Source organism: Salmo trutta, chromosome 3, assembly GCF_901001165.1.
Source record: "Salmo trutta chromosome 3, fSalTru1.1, whole genome shotgun sequence".
NCBI lineage: Eukaryota > Metazoa > Chordata > Actinopteri > Salmoniformes > Salmonidae > Salmo > Salmo trutta.
Genome location: NC_042959.1, coordinates 6,782,585 through 6,808,074, shown reverse-complemented (window position 1 = coordinate 6,808,074; position 25,490 = coordinate 6,782,585). Strand labels below are relative to the sequence as shown.

The following is a 25,490-nucleotide window of genomic DNA, read 5'->3' as shown; positions in this document are numbered from 1 at the left end:
CAACACTGTTGCATGCTTTCATATCTGCAATTCTTCACAATCCTCACAACGTTGAAACATTTCAACCGGAACAAATGGAAAACATCTTAACACTGACTTAGAACATTTCATGGGAATTAGTTGTATTTACCTGGTAGTTTTGAAAAAAAGACCTCTAAAGTGTCCATATCATAGATACGTATCATCATGAAGTATCAATTCATTCACATTTTTTAAAGAATCACCTATCCCTAAAAAACAAAAGCCACATGTACAAGGTGTTCTGTACTGCATGGTAGGCTACGCCTTAGTCTTATGAGTACAGGCTCAGTACACGTCTCAACATCCTGTGATGACTCATCTGGTAACGACTAACACGTTCAAGTTTCAGAAACCCAGAGTGTAATCCTGGCCCTTGAGTCCAGTATGTTTTGTCAAAACATTGGTATACCAGATAGCAAACGTTTTCTAACCCTATATTTAAGTCTATTTTGAAAAGTTCAAACCAGCACTTTGCATACACTTGAAGCTATCATATCTAACAACTTCTTTATTAGACCAATAACCTTGTGCAGTTAATAAAATGTCCTGTCTGCTTCTGTTGTCATGCATGCAATGAGAAAAATACTGTACCATAGAATTGCATTGTATTTGTAAAACCAGCTGGACACCCTGTCCCAGTGAACCCAGATGAATAGATTAGCCAGGACAAGGCTAGTTTAGTTTTCTATAATCGTTAGAGATATAATAACATTATTATATATTATAATCAGAGAAGTTAATTAAATGTATCCTCTAAAGCAAGAGAAAGAAGATCAAATAGCCATACTTTCCATATTTGGTCTAAAACTAGAACAAGCTCAGAGTTTCCTCTTGAGAGAATCTAAGAAAGGTCCCATGAGAGAGAGGAAAGAAGCCTGTAGGGCATTACTACAGCACCCTGTTACCATCTCCACCCGTTCAGCCAGACAGTACAGGGAGGCAGGAACTCTGGACAGCTGGAGAGCCTCACCCACAAAGACTCAGCCAGAGGCACCGCCCCTTCTTCCATAAGGGGAAAATATCTTCCCTTCTCTCCAAGACAAACGGTGGAAATAACAGTTGAATACAATGATACACTTGACAACAATTCTCACAGGTTTTGGGGGGGATTAATAAACAACGTGAATTAAATAAATGCTTTGGCATATTCTTAATTTCTCTGACTAGAAGAAAATGTGTTCACCTTTATTGTGATGTTCAGTGTTGAATCGACCACAGATCATTTGTATCGTTCTGGTGAGATACTGATCGTTCACACGATGAACTAACAACCCAGAAAGTGTTTTTAGCATTAATATTGCAAATAGATTGTCTGCATCATTTCCAATCCCCCATATATGTTTTTGTAAATATATATATATATATATATATATATATATATATATATATATATATACACATACATACATACATACATACATACATACATACATACATACATACATACATACATACATACATACATACATATACACACACATACATACATACATACACACACACACACACACACACACACACACACACACACACACACACACACACACACACACACACACACATACACACACACATACATACATACATACATACATACATACATACATACATACATACATACATACATACATACATACATACATATACAGTACCAGTCAAAACTTTGGATACACCTACTCATTCAAGGGTTTTATTTTATTTGTACTATTTTCTACATTGTAGAATAATAGTGAAAACATCAAAACTATGAAATAACACATACGGAATCATGTAGTAACCAAAAAAAGTGTTAAATGAATCAAAATATATTTTATATTCTAGAGTCTTCAAAGTAGCCATCATTTGCCATGATGACAGCTTTGCACACGCTTGGCATTCTCTCAACCAGCTTCATGAGGTAGTCACCTGGAATACATTTCAATTAACAAGTGTGCCTTGTTAAAAGTTATTTTGTGGAATTTCTTTCCTTCTTAAAGCATTTGAGCCAATCAGTTGTGTTGTGACAAGGTAGGGTTAGTATACAGAATAGAGCCCTATTTGGTAAAAGACCAAGTCCATATTACGGCAAGAACAGCTCAAATAAGCAAAGACAAACGACAGTCCATCATTACTTAAAGACATGAAGGGCAGTCAATCTGGCAAAAGTTTATTCAATTGCAGTCGCAAAAAACATCAAGCGCTATGATGAAACTGGCTCTCATGAGGACCGCCACAGGAAAGGAAGACCCATAGTTACCTCTGCCTCAGAGGATAAGTTCAATAGAGTTACCAGCCTCAGAAATTACAGCCCAAATAAATGCTTCACAGAGTTCAAGTAACAGACACATCTCAACATCAACTGTTCAGAGACTGCGTGAATCAGGCCTTCATGGTCGAATTGCTGCAAAGAAACCACTACTAAAGGACGCCAATAATAAGAAGAGACTTGCTTGGGCAAAGAAACACGAGCAATGGACATCAGACCAGTGGAAATCTGTCCTTTGGTCTGATGAGTCCAAATTTGAGATTTTTGGTTCCAACCGCCGTGTCTTTGTGGGATGCAGAGTAGGTGAACGGATGATCTCTGCATGTGTGGTTCCCACCGTGAAGCATGGAGGAGGAGGTGTGATAGTGTGGGGGTGCTTTGCTTGTGACACTGTCTGTGATTTATTTTTAATTCAAGGCACACTTAACCAGCATGGCTACCACAGGATTCTGCAGCGATACGCCATCCCATCTGGTTTGCTCTATCATTTGTTTTTCAACAGGCCAATGACCCAAAACACACCTCCAGGCTGTGTAAGGGCTATTTGACCAAGAAGAGTGATGGAGTACTGCATCAGATGACCTGGCCTCCACAATCACCCGATCTCAACCTAATTGACATTGTTTGGGATGAGTTGGACCGCAGAGTGACAAAAAAGCAGCCGTCAAGTGCTCAGTATATGTGGGAACTCGTTCAACACTGGTGGAAAAGCATTCCTCATGAAGCTGGTTGAGAGAATGCCAAGAGTATGCAAAGCTGTCATCAAGGCAAATTGTGGCTACTTTGAAGAATCTAAAATCTAAAATACATTTTTATTTGTTTAACACTTTTTTGGTTACTGTATGATTCCATATGCGTTATTTCATAGTTTTGATGTCTTCACTGCTATTCTACAATGTAGAAAAAAGTAAAAATAAAGAAAAACCCTGGAATGAGTAGGTGTGTCCAAAATTTTGACTAGTACCTTATAGATATACATATCTTTTTAAAATATATTTTCCTTTATTATTTTCCACTAACCCTCCCTTAATTGGAGTAAACACTAGTGGAGTAAACACTTCCAGCTTATACATACTATATACATTTTATGGACAGTCTATTTTACAATAGTTATATATGTTTTGTTTTTAGTCCTGTCCTTCCACTACCTTCAACCACTCCCATCTATTTCTCATGTCCATCCAGCTAGATTTTAATTTGCCATATATTTTAAAATGTGCTGTTTCACAAAAGTTCTGAGCCTATATACAGTTTGCGGACACAGTACATTTTACATGAGTTATCTTGTTGTTATTAGTCCCACCCTTCAGATCCATTCAACCTCTCCAATCTATCTCTGAACACCATCCATGTTGGATTTCTCTTTGCACTATATTTTTCAACTGTGCTGTGAAGTTTCACAAAAGTTCTGAACCATTCTATTCTCATAGTTTCTACAGATTGTAAATGAAAGAGAACATTTTTTGCTAAAAGTATTATTATATTATTGATTGATTGACTATGACTTTTTAAATCACCCAGTATTGCTATTTGCGGTTAGCTCCAGGTAAATGTTGCAATTCTTCAGCCATTCCTGGACCTGTGACCAAAAACAAGCTACATATGGACAGTACCAGAACAAATTATCTAATGATTCTGTCTCTTCGCAGCAAAATCTGCAGAGCTGGGAAGGTTGTATCCCCCATATGACAATTCTATGTTTTGAACACAACCCATAACGTTTTTGCAAAATCTTCAAGAATTAGATCATGACAGTCAAAAGAATGGAGGGAAGATGACCAGTGAAAATTTGATAGATGTTGGGCAAAAGTTCTGATACAGTAAGGTTCCATATGAGTGGTCAACCGTCAGATGAACACAAACTCATTATCGTGCAATTAGGGATTGAGAATAACCCCGACTGGCTACAATTCAGTCCAGACATCATGTGATATGAAGAGGTCTGTGTGTATTTGTGTCGCCCCCTAGTGGATGAACGCATAACTTCTCTAGACTATATAGGTAACGCTTGATTTAACTCGCCTGTCGCACCGGTTGGTCAGAAGTTTCAGTTTTGGGTTCATTCCATCGGTGCTGAAAGAGAACGCTGCCCACCAGGTGAAGCTGCCACTGTATTGAAGCCATTGGATGCAGTTCATCTTTGCGCAACACGCTTTATTACGGGTGATGGGTTCAGCCAATGAATGGATGGGTTCAGAACACATCAATGTATCCTGTATCAGAAATCAAATCAAATCAAATCAAATTTATTTATATAGCCCTTCGTACATCAGCTGAAATCTCAAAGTGCTGTACAGAAACCCAGCCTAAAACCCCAAACAGCAAGCAATGCATGTGAAAGAAGCACGGTGGCTGGGAAAAACTCCCTAGGAAAAACTCCTGAGAAAGGCCAAAAACCTAGGAAGAAACCTAGAGAGGAACCAGGCTATGAGGGGTGGCCAGTCCTCTTCTGAAAGTAGGCTGGCCATCTTTAAAGTCTCGTAGATCATTCCATTGTACTCTTTTTGTTTATAAAGCCCTCCTGCATAAAGTTCCGCTGTACCTTACTACATCGTTACAGACGTACGAGATACTAGACCTGGTCTCAGGGATAGCTAACTCTGGAGATCCCTACGATGTCCAATGAGAAATCTGTGAAATCTGAGTAAATCTGCTTTTAGATTTTTTTGCACCTTATATGTAAAATGATCTCCAAAGGATCTCTATAGTTGGATGACTTAGTGCCTGTAGCACTATTCAAAAGACTGATTCAAAACCTTTTTTTTTTTGACTGAAGAATGTGTTTGTTTTCTATGATTGTGTTTTGATTTTTTCATTTATTGATGTGAATATTTATGTGAATATTGATGAGACTGTTCTTCCCAAGGTCACGGAGGCTCTTGGCTCTGCCAAAGCAGAGTCCTATCTCCTCGTCCTCCTTAATCTATGCACTGGCTTCGACACCGTGAACCATCAGATCCTCCTCTCCACCCTCTCAGAGCTGGGTGTCTCAGGCTCTGCACACTCTTGGATTTCATCCTACCTGGCAGGCCTGTCCTACCAGGTGACATGGAGATGATCTTTCTGCACCAAATACTCAGGGCTCGGTTCTAGGCCCCCCTCTTCTCTTTTCTCTATACACCAAGTCACTCGGCTGTCATATCCTCACATGGTCTCTCCGATCATTGCTATGCGGATAACACTCAATTACTTTTCTCCTTTCCAAATTTTGTTAGAATCTTTTCTAGGTCCACTAATATAGGACTATTAAAGGCCCAGCGCTGCAGACTGCTATATACAGTAGGTCCACTAATATAGGACTATTAAAGGCCCAGCGCTGCAGACTGCTATATACAGTAGGTCCACTAATATAGGACTATTAAAGGCCCAGCGCTGCAGACTGCTGTATAGGTCCACTAATATAGGACTATTAAAGGCCCAGCGCTGCAGACTGCTATATAGGTCCACTAATATAGGACTATTAAAGGCCCAGCGCTGCAGACTGCTATATACAGTAGGTCCACTAATATAGGACTATTAAAGGCCCAGCGCTGCAGACTGCTATATACAGTAGGTCCACTAATATAGGACTATTAAAGGCCCAGCGCTGCAGACTGCTATATACAGTAGGTCCACTAATATAGGACTATTAAAGGCCCAGCGCTGCAGACTGCTGTATAGGTCCACTAATATAGGACTATTAAAGGCCCAGCGCTGCAGACTGCTATATAGGTCCACTAATATAGGACTATTAAAGGCCCAGCGCTGCAGACTGCTATATACAGTAGGTCCACTAATATAGGACTATTAAAGGCCCAGCGCTGCAGACTGCTATATAGGTCCACTAATATAGGACTATTAAAGGCCCAGTGCAATTTCTTATTTTTCAGCGGGTGCTGCAGCACCGTCAGCACTCCTACTTCACGCAGCTATGCCCAGGTGGCAACACGCATCTCTTCGTGCCTGGCAGATATCTCAGCTAGGATGTCAGCCCACCACCTTAAGCTCAACCTAAAATAAACAGAGCTGCTCTTCCTCCTGGGGAAGGCCTTCCAGCTCCAAGACCTTTCCATCATGATTGACAACTCCACGATGTCCCACTCCCAGAGTGCAATGAACTTTGGCGTGAACCTGTAAAACACCCTGTCGTTCTATGCAAACACTGAAGAAGTGACTCGCTCCTGCAGGTTCATGTGCCCTTCATGCATTATCACGCTCCCTGCCCATCCTCTGAAAACAGCTGAAACCCTACCTCTTAAATAAACCCACAGCACCCCCCAAAACAAAAATATTATTGTGGTCTACAACTTGCACTTGACTTTTTTTCCCCCTTTACCAGCTCAGACATTGCAGATAGTTACTTTATTGAGGAAAGATTTACTTACAATGACTGTGAAATGCGGTTGTCCCACCTAGCAATCTTAACACGACTAAAATGTTAAATGTGTATATACAGAATGTATAGCCAGCCTATTTTTTATTTTATTTTTATTTCACCTTTATTTAACCAGGTAGGCAAGTTGAGAACAAGTTCTCATTTACAATTGCGACCTGGCCAAGATAAAGCAAAGCAGTTCGACAACATACAACAACACAGAGTTACACATGGAGTAAACAACATACAGTCAATAATACAGTAGAAAAAAAATAAGACTATATACAATGTGAGCAAATGATGTGAGATAAGGGAGGTAAAAGCAAAAAATGCCATGGTGGCAAAGTAAATAAAGTATAGCAAGAAAAACACTGGAATGGTAGATTTGTAGTTTGAAGAAAGTTCAAAGTTCAAATATAAATAATATGGTGCAAATGAGCAAAATAAATAAAATAAATAAATACAGTAGGGGAAGAGGTAGTAGTTTGGGCTAAATTATAGATGGGCTATGTACAGGTGCAGTGATCTGTGAGCTGCTCTGACAGCTGGTGCTTAAAGCTAGTGAGGGAGATAAGTGTTTCCAATTTCAGAGATTTTTGTAGTTCGTTCCAGTCGTTGGCAGCAGAGAACTGGAAGGAGAGACGACCAAAGGAGGAGTTGGCTTTAGGGGTGACCAGAGAGATATACCTGCTGGAGCGCGTGCTACAGGTGGGTGCTGCTATGGTGACCAGTGAGCGGAGATAAGGGGGGACTTTACCTAGCAGGGTCTTGTAGATGACCTGGAGCCAATGTGTTTGGCGACGATTATGAAGTGAAGGCCAGCCAACGAGAGCATACAGATCGCAGTGGTGGGTTGTATATGGGGCTTTGGTGACAAAACGGATGGCACTGTGATAGACTGCATCCAGCTTGTTGAGTAGGGTATTGGAGGCTATTTTGTAAATGACATCGCCGAAGTCGAGGATTGGTAGGATGGTCAGTTTTACGAGGGTATGTTTGGCAGCATGAGTGAAGGATGCTTTGTTGCGAAATAGGAAGCCAATTCTAGATTTCACTTTGGATTGGAGATGATTGATGTGAGTCTGGAAGGAGAGTTTGCAGTCTAACCAGACACCTAGGTATTTGTAGTTGTCCACAAATTCTAAGTTAGAACCGTCCAGAGAAGTTATGCTGGATGGGCGGGCAGGTGCAGGCAGCGATCGGTTGAAGAGCATGCATTTAGTTTTACTTGTGTTTAGGAGCAGTTGGAGGCCACGGAAGGAGAGTTGAATGGCATTGAAGCTCGTCTGGAGGGTTGTTAACACAGTGTCCAAAGAAGGGCCAGAAGTATACAGAATGGTGTCGTCTGCGTAGAGGTGGATCAGAGATTCACCAGCAGCAAGAGCGACATCATTTATGTATACAGAGAAAAGAGTTGGCCCAAGAATTGAACCCTGTGGTACCCCCATAGAGACTGCCAGAGGTCCAGACAGTAGGCCCTCCGATTTGACACACTGAACTCTGTCAGAGAAGTAGTTGGTGAACCAGGCGACGCAATCGTTTGAGAAACCAAGGCTACTAAGTCTGCCGATGAGGATGTGGTGATTAACAGAGTCGAAAGCTTTGGCCAGGTCAATGAATACGGCAGCACAGTATTGTTTCTTATCGATGGCGGTTACGATGTCGTTTAGGACCTTGAGCGTGGCTGAGGTGCACCCATGACCAGCTCTGAAACCAGATTGCATAGCGGAGAGGGTGCGGTGGGATTCGAAATAGTCGGTAATCTGTTTGTTGACTTGGCTTTCGAAGACCTTAGAAAGGCAGGGTAGGATGGATATAGGTCTGTAGCAATTTGGGTCAAGAGTGTCACCTCCTTTGAAGAGGGGGATGACAGCAGCTGCTTTCCAATCTATGGGAATCTCAGACGACACGAAAGAGAGGTTGAACAGGCTAGTAATAGGGGTTGCAATAATTTCGGCAGATAATTTTAGAAAGAAAGGGTCCAGATTGTCAAGCCCAGCTGATTTGTAGGGGTCCAGATTTTGCAGCTCTTTCAGAACATCAGCTGAATGGATTTGGGAGAAGGAGAAATGGGGGAGGTTTGGGCGAGTAGCTGTGGGGGGTGCAGTGCTGTTGAATGCAGTAGGGGTAGTTAGGTGGAAAGCATGGCCAGCCGTAGAAAAATGCTTATTGAAATTCTCAATTATAGTGGGCTTATCGGTGGTGACAGAGTTTCCTATCCTCAGTGCAGTGGGCAGTTGGGAGGAGGTGTTCTTATTCTCCATGGACTTTACAATGTCCCAGAACTTTTTAGAGTTGGAGTTGCACGAAGCAAATTTTTGTTTGAAAAAGCTAGCCTTGGCGTTTCTAACTGCCTGTGTGTATTGGTTTCTAACTTCCCTAAAAAGTTGCATATCGCGGGGGCAGTTCGATGCTAATGCAGAACGCCACAGGATATTTTTGTGTTGGTTAAGGGCAGTCAGGTCTGGGGAGAACCAAGGGCTATATCTGTTCCTGGTTCTAAATTTCTTGAAAGGGGCATGCTTATTTAAGATGGAGAGGAAGGCATTTTTAAAATATAAAATATTATATAATAAAATATAATATAATAAAATATATATTGATGTGTTTGGTGTGTATTGGTGTGTATACAGGGCTCATTTCAGCACGACCTCCTGTTAAAATAAAGGTTCAATAAATAAATAAATAAATGTGTGGTGGGAGTGATAAATCAATGCAACGAAAAACGCCCCCATTAATATCGATAGGGGCATGATCCAACGTGGGCCGCTCCGTAAAATGTTTAACCAATCATACCCACAATCGGAATCCCACCACACTCGTTTCCTATTGGCTACATTTAGACTGACAGGTCTACACATACTCCACAACGATTGGTTGTACACTAAACTGCTCAGAGTACATACATTTGATTGGCGACATATTTCCTCTCGCAGTAAATTCATTGGTTCATGCATCTTAAGACTGTAAATTGTGTTTAGGTTGTCCGTGTCCCACGTTTGAGACCGGTAAAAGAGCAGCCGAACACGTTGTTCGCTGCCCTGCTAGAACAATCTTTCTATCTACCGCCTGGCAGAGCGGAGGGGATTTTTTAAATTTATTATAAATAAATAATTTTAACGATTGCCTCCTGGTAAGTACATTACCCTGTTTGAAATTATTGAATAAATATCCGCTGTAGTAATATTCGTAATCTTAGGCCGTTGTTTGATGCTAACTAGTAAGCTAACGCTTGTTAGCATGATAAATCTAAGTCATTTTAGTTGTGCTAGCTAGCCAGTTAATTATTTCCTTAAATTATTAAATGTGTCACGAATGAGACTTAAATCGGATGATGTGGGTTAAATCAGTCAGTTAATGCCCGAGTGGACCGTCGAAATGTTCAACTAATCCGACGGGGTGGTTAAAAGACTGGCCTTTTCCCGGCTTTAGCTAACTAGCTGGAATGGCTAGCGAACCATGGCTGCCCAGTTAGCGATGTTTGTTTGTCTGTTAAAAATGTTTATGATATCAGTTTGATGTCGAAGATTATCAGTCGACTGTTTGTTTAGTCTGCTACGTTAGGTAACTAACGGTAGCTCGGTAAATTAACGGAGCGGAAAGGAGACGTGGCTAGTCTAGGAAATTAACTAGTTAGCCAGCGTTGTATTTACCACACGTGTTGGTTATACAATCTATCGTAGTTAGTTATTTCCAGCTGTCCGAGTTGATTGGGTTATAAGATATAGTTGTCTAGCCAGCGACATAACGGGCATGCCAAAATCGTTACATTTCGATAAAATTGATATTCTGTCTATGATGTGACCGGTGTTGCAATTCGGCCTTTCTAGACATAGACCCTTGAAGCACAACTTAGCTAAATAACGTTAGACCGTTTATCTGGGTGGGTCTGGGCGACTCATTTGTCTCCTACAATTTAATTTCATACTACTATGAACTGAAACCTATTATTGGTAGAATTGACTAGATATCTAGCGAGCTAGTCATCCACAGATTAGATTGAATGCTAATTGTGCTCTTGCACAGCCTCCTGTAAAGTTGGCGCTAATGGTACTTGTCGCCATGATTGGCTTAATAAATAGCTGGGTGATATGGCTAAGGCTTGTCGGGTTTATCAGACAGAACAGACACGGATGGTGACTGGTACAAATCAGACTCCATTATCCACACCATGACAACCACACCTTGTTTCAGTTTTCTCCAGCTGACCAAAGAAATGGTGATGGAGAAGCCAAGTGCCCAGCTCGTCGGGCGGGAGTTTGTCCGACAGTATTACACACTACTCAACCAGGCACCCGACTACCTGCACAGGTAAAACCAGTACAGTTCTAGAAAATTCTTCCCAAACACTATCTGTTCTATTGTGATCTGCTTTAATATATTAATAGGCTATCTATGCCTCTACTACAAAGACGAGAAGTAACTGATTTTACTCTTGTTTTAGGTTTTATGGGAAAAATTCATCCTATGTACATGGAGGTCTGGACAACAATGGCAAACCGGTTGAGTCAGTCTACGGCCAGTCGGTGAGTACTGCAATACAGTTTTCATTACTTCATGAAGCAGTATTATACGTTTCCTTTATAAAATATCCAACGCGACACATCCACACGATTTTTATGGCGAAGATCTCAGTATGTTCATATTAAAGATGGGTAATATATTGTCAGTTAGGCTTTCTGATACAAGGCTAACACATTTGAAGTTTGAGATTCTCATCAAGGTCTTTTATTTCCGTATAAAGGAGATCCATAAAAAAGTGTTGGCGCTGAACTTTCGTGACTGCCACACCAAGATCAGACATGTGGACGCCCATGCGACCTTGAACGAGGGCGTGGTGGTGCAAGTGATGGGGGAGCTGTCCAACGACATGCAGCCCATGCGCAAATTCATGCAGACATTCGTGCTGGCCCCTGAGGTAGGTCCTTCAACTGTATAGATGGACATTGGAAATTTGTCCTTGAAATGTTTTCATTTATGTATTAGTGTCCAGTTCAGTTAAAGGGTTGATTGTTTTAAACTCAATGTCGTTGTTGTTTCAGGGCACTGTAACAAACAAGTTCTACGTTCACAACGATGTATTCCGTTACCAAGACGAAGTGTTTGGGGATTCTGACTCAGAACCCCCTGAAGGTGAGCATGTTAAAGATTAGGAAGCTTCTTTACATTTGGCTTGTTTGGTTTCATATGTAATTTATGTCACGTGACTAATACATAATGGTTAGAGGTGTTGCTCTTATTGAACTCCATTGCGGTGCTTTGTACCTCTGGGTCAATGCTACTATTATGAATAATATCACCGTATCTGCTAAATGACTAAAATGTAACGGGTATTTCATTCCGCTCTAAAACTGCTGTAATTGGGACTCAGTCATGTTCTTGGTGTTTCAGAGTCTGATGAGGATGTGGAGGAGATGGAAGAGAGAGTACCATCACCTGAGGTGGTCCAGGAAGAGGCTGCAACCTTCTACAAACAGACACCTTGGTAAGGAAACATATCCACCATAGTAGAGGTTGACCGATTAATCGGAATGGCCGATTTCACGTTTTCATAACAATCGGTATTTTGGACACCGATTTGGCCGTTTTTATATATAAATATATATATATATAAACCTTTATTTAACTAGGCAAGTCAGTTAAGAACACATTCTTATTTTCAATGATGGCCTAGGAACGGTGGGTTAACTGCCTTGTTCAGGGGCAGAACGACAAATTTTTACCTTGTCAGCTCAGGGATTCAATCTTGCAACCTTACGGTTAACTAGTCCAACGCTCTAACCACCTGCTTTACATTGCACTCCACGAGGTTACGCGAATGCTGTAAGAAGCCATGGTAAGTTGCTAGCTAGCATTAAACTTATCTTATAAAAATCAATCAATCATAATCACTAGTTAACTACACATGGTTGATATTACTAGTTTATCTAGCCTGTCCTGCGTTGCATATAGTTGCTTAGGTACACATTGCTCCAACCATAAACATCAATGCCTTTCTTAAAATCAATACACAAGTATATATTTTAAACCTGCATATTTAGTTAATATTGCCTGCTAACATGAATTTCTTTTAACTAGGGAAAATGTGCCACTTCTCTTGCAAACAGAGTCAGGGTATATGCAGCAGTTTGGGCCGCCTGGCTCGTTGTGAACTGTGAAGACTATTTCTTCCTAACAAAGACAGCCGACTTCGCCAAACGGGGGATGATTTAACAAAAGCGCATTTGCGAAAAAAGCACAATTGTTGCACGAATGTACCTACCCATAAACATCAATGCCTTTCTTAAAATCAATACACAGAAGTATATTTTTAAACCTGCATATTTAGCTAAAAGAAATCCAGGTTAGCAGGCAATATTAACCAGGTAAAATTGTCATTTTGCGTTCATTGCACGCAGTCAGGGTATATGCAACAGTTTGGGCGAACTAATTTGCCAGAATTTTACGTAATTATGACATAACATTGAAGGTTGTGCAATGTAACAGGAATAACGTTTTGTTTTCGAGATGATAGTTTCCGGATTCGACCATATTAATGATCTAAGGCTCGTGTTTCTGTGTGTTATGTTATAGTTAAGTCTATGATTTAATAGTGCAGTCTGACTGAGCGATGGTAGGCAGCAGCAGGCTCGTAAGCATTCATTCAAAATAGCACTTTCGTGCGTTTTGCCAGCAGCCCTTCGCAATGTATTGCGCTGTTTATGACTTCAAGCTTATCAACTCCCAAGATGAGGCTGGTGTAACCGATGTGAATGGCTAGCTAGTTAGCCGGGTACGCGCTAATAGCATTTCAAACGTCACTCGCGCTGAGACTTGGAGTAGTTGTTCCCCTTCCTCTACATGGGTAACGCTGCTTCGAGGGTGGCTGTTGTCGATGTGTTCCTGGTTCGAGCCCAGGTAGGAGCCCAGGTAGGAGCGAGGAGAGGGACGGAAGCTATACTGTTACACTGGCAATACTAAAGTGCCTATAAGAACATCCAATAGTCAAAGGTATATGAAATACAAATCGTATAGAGAGAAATAGTCCTATAATTCCTATAATAACTACAACCTAAAACTTCTTACCTGGGAATATTGAAGACTCATGTTAAAAGGAACCACCAGCTTTCATAGGTTCTGAGCAAGGAACATAAACGTTAGCTTTTTTACATGGCACATATTGCACTTTTACTTTCTTCTCCAACACTGTTTTTTGCATTATTTAAACCAAATTGAACATGTTTCATTATTTGAGACTAAATAGATTTTTATGTATGTATTATGTTAAGTGTTCATTTGGTATTGTTGTAATTGTCATTATTGATTGATTGATATAACAAATCAGATGAATCTGTTTGGGCTTTTTTTTTGGCCCTCAAATAATCGGTATCGGTGTGGAAAAATCATAATCGGTCGACCTCTAGTCTTGACTGTTTTGGAGAAACAATCCCCTCTCGGCAGGTACACTGGAAACTTTGATAACCCATTTTGCATTGCACCCCCCCAGACAATTTGGATGTCAAATTTAATTTGTCTTTTCTGTGATGCGAAACATTGGTGGTTTACCCAATAAATTACTTGCCACTTATTTAGTACCACTTCGTTGTAGTCTATGCTTGGGTTAATATTAGATGTGTGTCTGGGTTATATCAGCACCGAGGTCAAGAGGCCAGAGGAGGAGGTGGCTTTAACCCCAGAGCCTGAGGCAGAACCTGAGGCGGAGCCAGACGTGGTGGATGGAAAACGGAACCTGGAGCCAGAGACCCAGCAGCAGCAGGAACACACCACAGAGGAGCAGGGAGAAAAGTGTCCCGTTTCCTCACCCCTGCCCTCTGCCACTGCTGACCCTGCCCCCGCACCCGCTGAAGAAAACCGGGTAGGTCTCAACCCTTATGTTGTCTACGCTGTGGTCATGTCAACATGGTGGTTGTGATTCCTTGTGTGACCTGGCTCTATATTCCTCTCTGGATGCTGTGTTTTGGCTGGTTATCCACTGTCGAGGTCACTACACCTCTGGTTATTCCATTTTGGTTTAAGAACCATTTTGGTTGCATCAGCTTTGATAACTAATTTTGTAGATTAAGTACTATTGCTGAGAAATTCCTTCCTTTGGCCCTTGCTGTTCTTCATTAGGTTTACCTAGCTTCTAGTGGTTTCCCTGTACAGCTACCAGACCTCATTCAGCTTGATTTAATAACGTCTGTTTCGTCTCTGCTCCAGCCTTTCTCCTGGGCGTCTGTCACCAGTAAGAACCTTCCCCCTAGCGGAGTTGTCCCCGTCTCAGGCATCCCCCCACACGTAGTCAAAGTCCCATCGGCACCGGTACGTTAACATACAAAAACACTCTTCCTGTAGCCTACATGATGTATTAAATACCAGCAGAAGAAACAACTACACATACTATATTGATTACTAAGGGGATAAAATCACCTATTACACATGTATCCTACCAGTTGAAAGACCACATGTACTATATTGATGATTCGGTATAATTAACATTTTCATGTGACTTTAAATCAACGTTCCTCTTAAAGGACAACGAACACAATCAACTAGTGATTTAGCTTGGAGTCTTGTTGTCTTGGTCTTCCAGCCTGGTTTCTCAGGGTCTTGTCTTGATGCTTTAGCCCAGGGTGGAGGTGAAAACAGAAGCCGCAGCACAGAGAACACAACCGAGAGGAGACCAGAGACCACGAGAAGCAAGGCCAGGCCCCCCACCAGTCAACAGAGGACCCCGACCAGGAGGTATGATCCACCAGATAGCATCTCACCCTAACACACGGTACCATCCACCAGGAAGCTGGATCATGTTCAGGAGGTAGAAAATGTATCGAAATGAAGTGCAACTTGGATGTACTACCTGACCTTGTCCAATAAGAACACAGATTTAAATTTTCCGTTGTAAAAAATGTTTTTCTACAGTTTGCTGTCTATGTTGGATGTAAACCTGTCTGTTAGTCTGAACTCGGTTGGTGTGTGGTGTGCGTGTGTAGTGCTTATTCTTTAAAGAAACATCAGACGTGTATGCGTGACCGTTAATAAAGTGATCTCCTCTCATGCCTCTGTCGGGTCTGCTCTTGGTCTGCAGTGCGGGAAGGAGAGCAGGGAGAGTCTTCGGAGGTTGGCCGTGTGGTGAGGTATCCAGACGCTCACCAGCTCTTTGTGGGGAACGTTCCCCATGATGTGGACAAGGCAGAGCTCAAGGACTTTTTCCAACGTATGTCGCTTTTTTTTTTTAATGGTCTGCAAAAAAGCTTTTGAATTAATAGCTTTATAGTTTCAACTGGCAAATAATTGATTAAATAGGGACAGCACATGGTAATCAACAACTCTGACAGTACTGGGGTGCAGTAGTACCAGATTTAGATGGCTAGTCTTAATTGATCATAGTCCCCAAATGACCTGTAAAAGAGTTAGACATCATTGATCTTTCTCATTTTAAATGGTCTGCAACAGAACACGGAACGCTTTGCAGCAACTGATGGAAGTAATCGATTGGTTGAAAGTCATTTTAATACGATCTGGTTCTTCCTACAGAGTATGGTACTGTGCTTGAGCTGCGGATCAACAGCGGAGGAAAGCTTCCTAACTTTGGATTTGTGGTGTTTGACGATTCGGAACCTGTACAGAAAATCCTAAGCAACCGGGTAATAATTATTTTAAACATATGTTAAGTCTGAGTGTTTTAATTACCAACATGCTGATTTGATGAACTCGGCTCCATTTTGCAAAGCCTTCGGCTCCATTTCAATGATGATGATGATAGAAAGGTGCTTCACAGTCCCATAAATGTTTGTTTGGAAGCAGTACATGTCATTCCATTTTTTTAATGCATGTACAGACACAATCCTTTCTAATAGCCCACTCTGATCTTTAGTTGTTTTTGATCATTTAAATGAATTAATATACTAACAGTCCTCTTTCATTTGTAGCCCATTAAGTTCAGAGGAGATGTCCGACTGAACGTGGAGGAAAAGAAGACGCGCTCCGCCCGGGAAGGGGACCGCCGAGACATTCGCCCCAGAGGTCCAGGTGGCCCCGGAGGGCCCCGAGAGAGGATAGGAGGGCCCAGAGGCCCCCCCACCAGGGGTGGCATGGCACAGAAACCCAGCTTTGGCTCTGGACGAGGCACTGGACCCAACGAGGGAGGTCGCTACATGGGACCTCGTCAGTGAATGTCACTCTGAAGTTGGTCTGATGCCCTACTACCATGCCAGTTACTACTACTGATGTCAGTTGCCCCGACTCTTGAGTATTGTAAAACAAAGATGGCTTCTCAATCCCTCCCTCCCTTCGCTTTTTGTTTTGTTCCTTGGGTTTCTGGAATGTGGAATCTCTCCTGACGTTGACATGATCTGGACTTTTCTCCTCGTCTTTTACATCATCCTGAACTTGAATTTGTTGAAAGTAAAAAAAAATGTTTTTGAAAAAAGGGTCTTAAACTACTTGAATTGGAACAACCCAGTTTGGTTTTGGCGTTCTCTCCCTGTTTCTTAAAGGAACGTGTATGTACTTCTTGGGCGGTCCTGTGTATTACCACCACTGTCTTTTCAGGTCAAATGCAAGTAATGGTTTTATTTTAAATTGTGCAGTTGAATCATGTTTGTAAATGGTTATTATCGAGCATGTAACAAATCCTGTCTGCCTTTCACTACTGATGCACTTCATCATGACCAATCAGCTGAGAGAGAACTGAATAAACATGTTTTACTGTTTTGAACCTGACTTCTGTAGTCTATACATTGAGTTGATCTTTATGGGCTGGTTTCCTGGACACAGATTAGTCCTACTTCTGGACTATAAAGCATGTCTGGAGATGTCCAATGAGCTTGCTTTTTAGTGCAACGTGAGGCTTAATCTGTGTCCAGGAAACTGGCCCTTATTTATTATGAGAAAAGGAAACCTGGCCACGAACCATGAAAGAGATGCCATCCCCAAAAAAGGCAGCAGATTGGAAGCAGTGGCACTCCTGTAGTCGATGCCTTGTGTTCCACACAGGAACCAAGAGGATTAAGGAAGTCATTCTTTAACACCGAGCAAATGTATTGCCAAGATGTAAATGAGACGGAAAACAGATGTACAACAAGTAGTTTTCCTTCTCTTGTAGGTCAGCATGGTGTTTCCTAGATAAAAGGGTTAACATTGATTTCCATACTAACAGCATGGTCATGTGAACTAGAGATCACGTGGACTAGTTTAGGAGCGGCACCAGACGGAAGAGGAAATTACCGGCTGCAATGGACGACATATGGCTCTGGAAGACTTCATCAAAACAGACAGATGCTTTAGTACAGTACACTACAGCCATGGCATGGTTTAAAATCAGTATTATAACAGTATATTCTAGTGCTATTCAGGAGCATCAGTATCTATCATAGGGTTTCAAAGGGCACACCATTGTCAGGCCAACACCCTCTTTGGGACTACCTTGACTATAATTGAATAAGTCAACCTACACTATATTTACACAAGTATATATTTCAGCCACACCCGTTGCAGACAAGTGTATAAAATCGAGCACACCGCCATGCAATCTCCATAGACAAACACTGGCAGTAGAATGGACCATACTGAACAGTTCTGTGACTTTCAATGTGATACTGTCATAGGATGCCACCTTTCCAACAAGTAAGTTTGTCGAATTTCTGCCCTGCAGGAGCTGCCCCGGTCAACTGTAAGTGCTTTTATTTTGGAGTGGAAATGTCTAGGAGCATCAACGGCTAAGTGGTAGGCCACAAGCTCACAGAACGAAACTGCAGAGTGCTGAAGCAAGTAAAAAATTATCTGTCCTCAGTTACAACACTCACTACCGAGTTCCAAACTGCCTCTGGAAGCAACGTCAGCACAAGAACTGTTGCTTTGTTGAGAAATGTTTTGTTGAGTTTGGAAGAACTTGACTGGCCTGCACAGAGCCCTGACCTCAACCGCATCAAACACCTTTGGGATGAATTTTTTTAAACTTTTATTTAACTAGGAAAGTCAGTTAAGAACAAATTGTTATTTACAATGACACCCTAGTGGGCTAACTGCCTTGTTCAGAACGACAGATTTTTACCTTGTCAGCTCGGTGATCCGATCTGAGCACCTTTCAGTTATTGATCCAACACTAACCGCTAGGCTACCTGCCGCCCCAACGTTGGACCGCTGACTGCGAGCCAGACTTAATCGGCCAACATCTGTGATCTGACCTCACTAATGCTCTTGTGGCTGAATGGAAGCAAGTCCCCGCAGCAATGTTCCAACATCTAGTGGAAAACCTTCCCAGAAGAGTGGAGGCTGTTATAGCAGCAATGTTCCAACATCTAGTGGAAAACCTTCCCAGAAGAGTGGAGGCTGTTATAGCAGCAATGTTCCAACATCTAGTAGAAATCCTTCCCAGAAGAGTGGAGGCTGTTATAGCAGCAGAGGGGAGGACCAACTCCATATTAATGCCCATGATTTTGTAATGAGATGTTCAGGGAGCAGATGTCCACATACTTTTGGTCATGTAGAGTATCTTAGTATATTAGGGTTGAAACGGTGTGTTACTTACTACAAGGACTGTGGTGGTCATGACTTTTTGTCATGCAAAAGCCAGCTGGTCTTACAGTAATTGACCGTTAATTAACATCAACACGTTAAGCATCGGCAGGAATTCACACATATAATTCACATACAAGCTGCCGATGCGCACCTTTGGAAGATAAATAAATCCATTTAATATACACCATCACAATACCTATTCTAAAGAAACACGATACGATGAAAATGTATTTCAAAAGAACAGAATAAGAGTTGGTCTACTGTATGTTATCTGGCTTTGAGCCATGCCGTAGGGTTGTTCATTTAGCAGACAAGATATGCTTAAATCCTGTGCCATTATTTTATATTATGATTGTATAGTAAGAAGAATATAATCAGACTATTTTCAATTTAATCTTGTCTTTACTAATATGCAGTGGTGTAAAGTACTTAAGTAAAAAATACTTTAAAGTACTACTTAAGTTGTATTTGGGGGTATCTGTGCTTTATTTTACTATTTATATTTTTTGACAACTTTTAATCTTCACTAAATTCCTACAGAAAATATTGTACTTTTTACTCCATACAATTTCCCTGGCAACCCAAAGTACTCGTTACATTTCGAATGCTTAGCAGGACAGGAAAATACTTTTAGACTTTTACCCAAGTAGTATTTTACTGGTTGACTTTTACTTGAGTAACTTTTTTATTAAGGTATCTATACTTTTACTCAAATATCACAATTGGGTACTTTTTCCAGAACTGCTAATATGTAACATTTGTTTCGATTTAGAACGGCCCATTATCAAAGGGGCAGGAAAAGGGGCAAGATCAAAAATAAGTGTTATCCACATGCACTCAAATAGCGAACGGAGGCCTTTCCCACCAGATAGGCTACTTTCTATATTTACCTCCTGCATCAACCACAGGTTGAGCAGCATACAGCCTGTGCTGCGTGACAGGAGTAGCTGCATGTTATGGGCTTTCTTAACATTTTTTAAAAAATGTTTTTTTTTTTCCTGGGTTGGACTTGGGAAACCAAGTGAAAAATGTTCGGGAACATCCATAGTAACATGTTTAATTAAAAATGTTGACACCTCTGTCCGCTGGAGAAAGTAATGAAGGAGAGAGGGGAGGACATTCTGTAAATAAAGGTAATGTCTGCCTATTTAATAATGAAAATATAAAACATGTCCTATTACTAGGTTTTCAAATACAAATTCACTGCAATTGTAGGCTAACTGTAACATGCCCTACACAATCAATGAACCAACAGTATCGCCTAGGTCTATATGTTCTGTCCCAGACTCATGCATAGACAGTTTGGAGAGTAGAATAAGGTAACTAGTCCATCCAGTACCAATCAAATGTATTTATAAAGCCCTTCTTACATCAGCTGATGTCACAAAGTGCTGTACAGAAACCCAGCCTAAATCCCCAAACAGCAAGCAATGCAGGTGTAGAAGCACGGTGGCTAGGAAAAACTCCCTAGAAAGGCCAGAACCTAGGAAGAAACCTAGAGAGGAACCAGGCTATGAGGGGTGTCCTGTCCTCTGCTGGCTGTGCCGGGTAGAGATTATAACAGAACATGGCCAAGATGTTCAAATGTTCATAGATGACCAGCAGGGTCAAGTAATAATAATCACAGTAGTTGTCGAGGGTGCAACAAGTCAGCACCTCAGGAGTAAATGTCAGTTGGCTTTTCATAGCTGATCATTAAGAGTATCTCTACCCATCCTGCTGTCTCTAGAGAGTTGAAAACAGCAGGTCTGGGACAAGGCAGCACGTCCGGTGAACAGGTCAGGGTTCCATTGCCGAAGGCAGAACAGTTGAAGGAATCATCAGGCCAGGTAGTCCTGAGGCATGGTCCTAAGGCACAGGTCCACCGAAAGAGAGAGAGAGAGAGATAGATAATAATGCATAATAATACAGTCCAATTATGTACCAAAGACTTCTTAAATCAGTTTTTTAAAATATTTTTCTGCCATGCATAATATGCAGTATGCGATGTATTGGCATAATCATTTTAATAATAAAAAAATTCAGGCTTGGTCTCATATATAGGCCTATTTATATTATAATATACACTGCTCAAAAAAATAAAGGGAACACTTAAACAACACAATGTAACTCCAAGTCAATCACACTTCTGTGAAATCAAACTGTCCACTTAGGAAGCAACACTGACTGACAATAAATTTCACATGCTGTTGTGCAAATGGAATAGACAACAGGTGGAAATTATAGGCAATTAGCAAGACACCCCCAATAAAGGAGTGGTTCTGCAGGTGGGGACCACAGACCACTTATCAGTTCCTATGCTTCCTGGCTGATGTTTTGATCACTTTTGAATGCTGGCGGTGCTTTCACTCTAGTGGTAGCATGAGACGGAGTCTACAACCCACACAAATGGCTCAGGTAGTGCAGCTCATCCAGGATGGCACATCAATGCGAGCTGTGGCAAGAAGGTTTGCTGTGTCTGTCAGCGTAGTGTCCAGAGCATGGAGGCGCTACCAGGAGACAGGCCAGTACATCAGGAGACGTGGAGGAGGCCGTAGGAGGGCAACAACCCAGCAGCAGGACCGCTACCTCCGCCTTTGTGCAAGGAGGAGCAGGAGAAGCACTGCCAGAGCCCTGCAAAATGACCTCCAGCAGGCCACAAATGTGCATGTGCTTGCTCAAACGGTCAGAAACAGACTCCATGAGGGTGGTATGAGGGCCCGACGTCCACAGGTGGGGGTTGTGCTTACAGCCCAACACCGTGCAGGACGTTTGGCATTTGCCAGAGAACACCAAGATTGGCAAATTCGCCACTGGCGCCCTGTGCTCTTCAGAGATGAAAGCAGGTTCACACTGAGCACGTGACAGACGTGACAGAGTCTGGAGATGCCGTGGAGAACGTTCTGCTGCCTGCAACATCCTCCAGCATGACCGGTTTGGTGGTGGGTCAGTCATGGTGTGGGGTGGCATTTCTTTGGGGGGCCGCACAGCCCTCCATGTGCTCGCCAGAGGTAGCCTGACTGCCATTAGGTACCGAGATGAGATCCTCAGACCCCTTGTGAGACCATATGCTGATGCGGTTGGCCCTGGGTTCCTCCTAATGCAAGACAATGCTAGACCTCATGTGGCTGGAGTGTGTCAGCAGTTCCTGCAAGAGGAAGGCATTTATGCTATGGACTGGCCCACCCGTTCCCCAGACCTGAATCCAATTGAGCACATCTGGGACATCATGTCTCGCTCCATCCACCAACGCCACGTTGGACCACAGACTGTCCAGGAGTTGGCGGATGCTTTAGTCCAGGTCTGGGAGGAGATCCCTCAGGAGACCATCCGCCACCTCATCAGGAGCATGCCCAGGCGTTGTAGGGAGGTCATACAGGCACGTGGAGGCCACACACACTCCCGAGCCTCATTTTGACTTGTTTTAAGGACATTACATCAAAGTTGGATCAGCCTGTAGTGTGGTTTTCCACTTTAATTTTGAGTGTGACTCCAAATCCAGACCTCCATGGGTTGATAAATTGCATTTCTATTGATTATTTTTGTGTGATTTTGTTGTAAGCACATTCAACTATGTAAAGAAAAAAGTATTTAATAAGATTATTTCTTTCATTCAGATCTAGGATGTGTTTTTTAAGTGTTCCCTTTATTTTTTTGAGCAGTATATAATATTTGTATGGCTGTTTTGAATTAATCATCACCTTAGAAGGCACTGTACATTTCGTTGTGTTCGGCTTTGAAACAACTTTCAAGTTTTAATGTCACATGCATAAGTACAGTGAAATGCCTTTCTTGCAAACTCAACTCAAAAAACCCAACAATAATCAATAACAATATAATACACCCACAAGAACCATGTTTTCAGTTTCAACTTGTCGTTGAACTTCTTTCAATTGGTCGATCAAAGTGAGGTGAGTAAAAAAAATCTATAAAAAGCCTAATCTAATTTTATTGGTCACATACACATATTTAGTAGATGTTATTGCGGGTGTAGCGAAATGCTTGTTTTCCTAGCTCCAACAGTGCAGTAGTATCTAGTTAAATGCTTGTTTTCCCAGCTCCAACAGTGCAGTAGTATCTAGATAAATGCTTGTGTTCCCAGCTCCAACAGTGCAGTAGTATCTAGATAAATGCTTGTTTTCCTAGCTCCAACACTGCAGTGGTATCTAACAGTTCATAACAATACACACTAATCTAAAAATAAAATAATGGAATTAAGAAATATATAAATATTAGATCGAGCAATGTCGGAGTGGCATTGACTAAAATACAGTAGAATACAATACATATGAGATGAGTAAAGCAGTATGTAAACATTATTTAAACATTATTAATGTGACTAGTTATTGACGTGCCCAGGGATTCTAAGTCTATATAAGGCAGCAGCCTCTAAGGTGCAGGGTTACGTAACCAGGTGGAAGCCGGTTACTGATGGCTATTTAACAGTCTGATGGCCTTGAGATAGAAGCTGTTTTTCAGTCTCTCGGTCCCAGCTTTGATGAACCTGTACTGACCTCGCCTTCTGGATGATTGCGGGGTGAACAGGCAGAGGCTCGGGTGGTTGTTGTCCTTGATGATCTTTTTGACCTTCCTGTGACATCGGGTGCTGTAGGTGTCCTGGAGGGTATGTAGTTTGCCCCCGTTGTGCAGACCGCACCACCCACTGGAGAGCCCTGCGGATGCAGGCTGTGCAGTTGCCATACCAGGCGGTGATACAGCCTGACAGGATGCTCTCAATTGTGCATCTGTTAAAGTTTGTGAGGGTTTTAGGTGCCAAGCCAAAATTCTTCAGCCTCCTGTGGTTGAAGAGGCGCTGTTGCGCCTTCTTCACCACACTGTCTGTGTGGGTGGACCATTTCAGATCGTCAGTGATGTGTACACCCAGGAATTTGAAGCTTTCCACCTTCTCCACTGCGGTCCCGTCGATGTGGATGGGGGCGTGCTCCCTCTGATGTTTCCTGAACTCCACGATCAGCTCCTCTGTTTTGCTGACGTTGAGTGAGAGGTTTTTTTCCTGGCACCACACTCCCAGGGCCCTCACCTGCTCCCTGTAGGCTGTCTTGTCATTGTTCATAATCAGGTCTACTACTGTTGTGTTGTCTGCAAACTTGATGATTGAGTTGGAGGCATGTGTGGCCACGCAGTCATGGGTGAACAGGGAGTACAGGAGGGAGCTGAGCACGCACCCTTGTGGGGCCCCTGTGTTGAGGATTAGTGAAGTGGAGGTGTTGTTTTCTACCTTCCCCACCTGGGGGCGTCAGGAAGTCCAGGACCCAGCTGCACAGGACGGGGTTCAGACCCAGGGCCCCGAGCTTAATGATGAGCTTGGAGGGTACTCTGGTGTTGAATGCAGAGTTATAGTCAATGACCAGCATTATTACATAGGCATTCCTCTTGTCCAGATGGGATAGGGCAGTGTGCAGTGCGATGGCGATTGCATAGTCTGTGGATCTATTGGGGCGGTAAGCAAATTGAAGTGGGTCTAGGGTGACAGGTAAGGTAGGGGTGATATGATCCTTAACTAGCCTCTCAAAGCACTTCATGATGACAGAAGTGAATTCTATGGAACAATGGTGGACATCTTGAAGCAAGTGGGGACAGCAGACTGGGATAGGAAGAGATTGAATATGTCCGTAAACACTCCAGCCAGCTGGTCTGCGCATGCTCTGAGGATGCGGCTAGGGATGCCGTCTGGGCCGGCAGCCTTGCGAGAGTTAACACGTTTAAATGTGTTACGTCGGTCACAGAGGAGAGCCCACAGTCCTTGGTAGCGGGCCGCATCGGTGGCACTGTACTATCCTCAAAGCGGGCAAAGAAGGTGTTTAGCTTGTCTGGAAGCGAGACATCGGTGTCCACGACCTGGCTGGTTTTCCCTTTGTAGTCCTTGATTGTCTGTAGACCCTGCCACATATGTCTCGTGTCTGAGCCGTTGAATTGCGTCTCTACTTTGTCTCTGTACTGACATTTTGCCTGTTTGCCTTACGGAGGGAATAACTACACTGTTTGTATTTGACCATATTCCCAGTCACCTTGCCATGGTTAAATGTGTTGGTTTGCGCTTTCAGTTTTGCGTGAATGCTGCCATTTATCCACGGTTTCTGGTTTGGGTAGGTTTTAATAGTCACAGTGGGTACATCATCTCCTATACACTTCCTGATAAACAGTCACCGTATTCGTTGATGTTATTCTGAGGCTATCTGGAACATATCCCAGTCCACGTGATCAAAACAATATTGGAGCATGGATTCTGATGGGTCAGACCAGCGTTGAATAGTCCTTAGCATGGGTACTTCCTGTTTGAGTTTCTGCCTATAGGAAGGGAGGAGCAAAATGGAGTCATGATCAGATTTGCTGAAGGGAGGGCGGGGGAGGGCTTTGTAGGCAGTTCAA

General features: G+C 42.4%; 1 protein-coding gene across 1 annotated transcript; it reads left to right on the top strand.

The window, feature by feature from the left end:
• The first annotated feature begins 9,611 nt into the window (after positions 1-9,611).
• LOC115167253 (ras GTPase-activating protein-binding protein 1) lies at positions 9,612-17,319 on the top strand. Its single transcript, XM_029721479.1, has 12 exons — positions 9,612-9,753; positions 10,815-10,931; positions 11,065-11,146; positions 11,365-11,538; positions 11,663-11,753; positions 12,012-12,105; positions 14,253-14,475; positions 14,820-14,921; positions 15,227-15,344; positions 15,688-15,816; positions 16,137-16,246; positions 16,532-17,319. The coding sequence occupies exons 2-12, from the start codon at positions 10,837-10,839 to the stop codon at positions 16,772-16,774; spliced, it is 1,461 nt and encodes a 486-aa protein (XP_029577339.1). The 5' UTR covers positions 9,612-9,753; positions 10,815-10,836; the 3' UTR covers positions 16,775-17,319.
• Positions 17,320-25,490: the final 8,171 nt, after the last annotated feature.

Bases quoted from the DNA above. Each gene is read 5' to 3' on its own strand.
- LOC115167253 (XM_029721479.1), top strand. From the start codon at position 10,837: ATGGTGATGGAGAAGCCAAGTGCCCAGCTCGTCGGGCGGGAGTTTGTC. The intron at 12,106-14,252 runs GTAAGGAAACAT...GGGTTATATCAG, and splicing joins TTCTACAAACAGACACCTTG to CACCGAGGTCAAGAGGCCAG. The intron at 16,247-16,531 runs GTAATAATTATT...TTTCATTTGTAG, and splicing joins AGAAAATCCTAAGCAACCGG to CCCATTAAGTTCAGAGGAGA.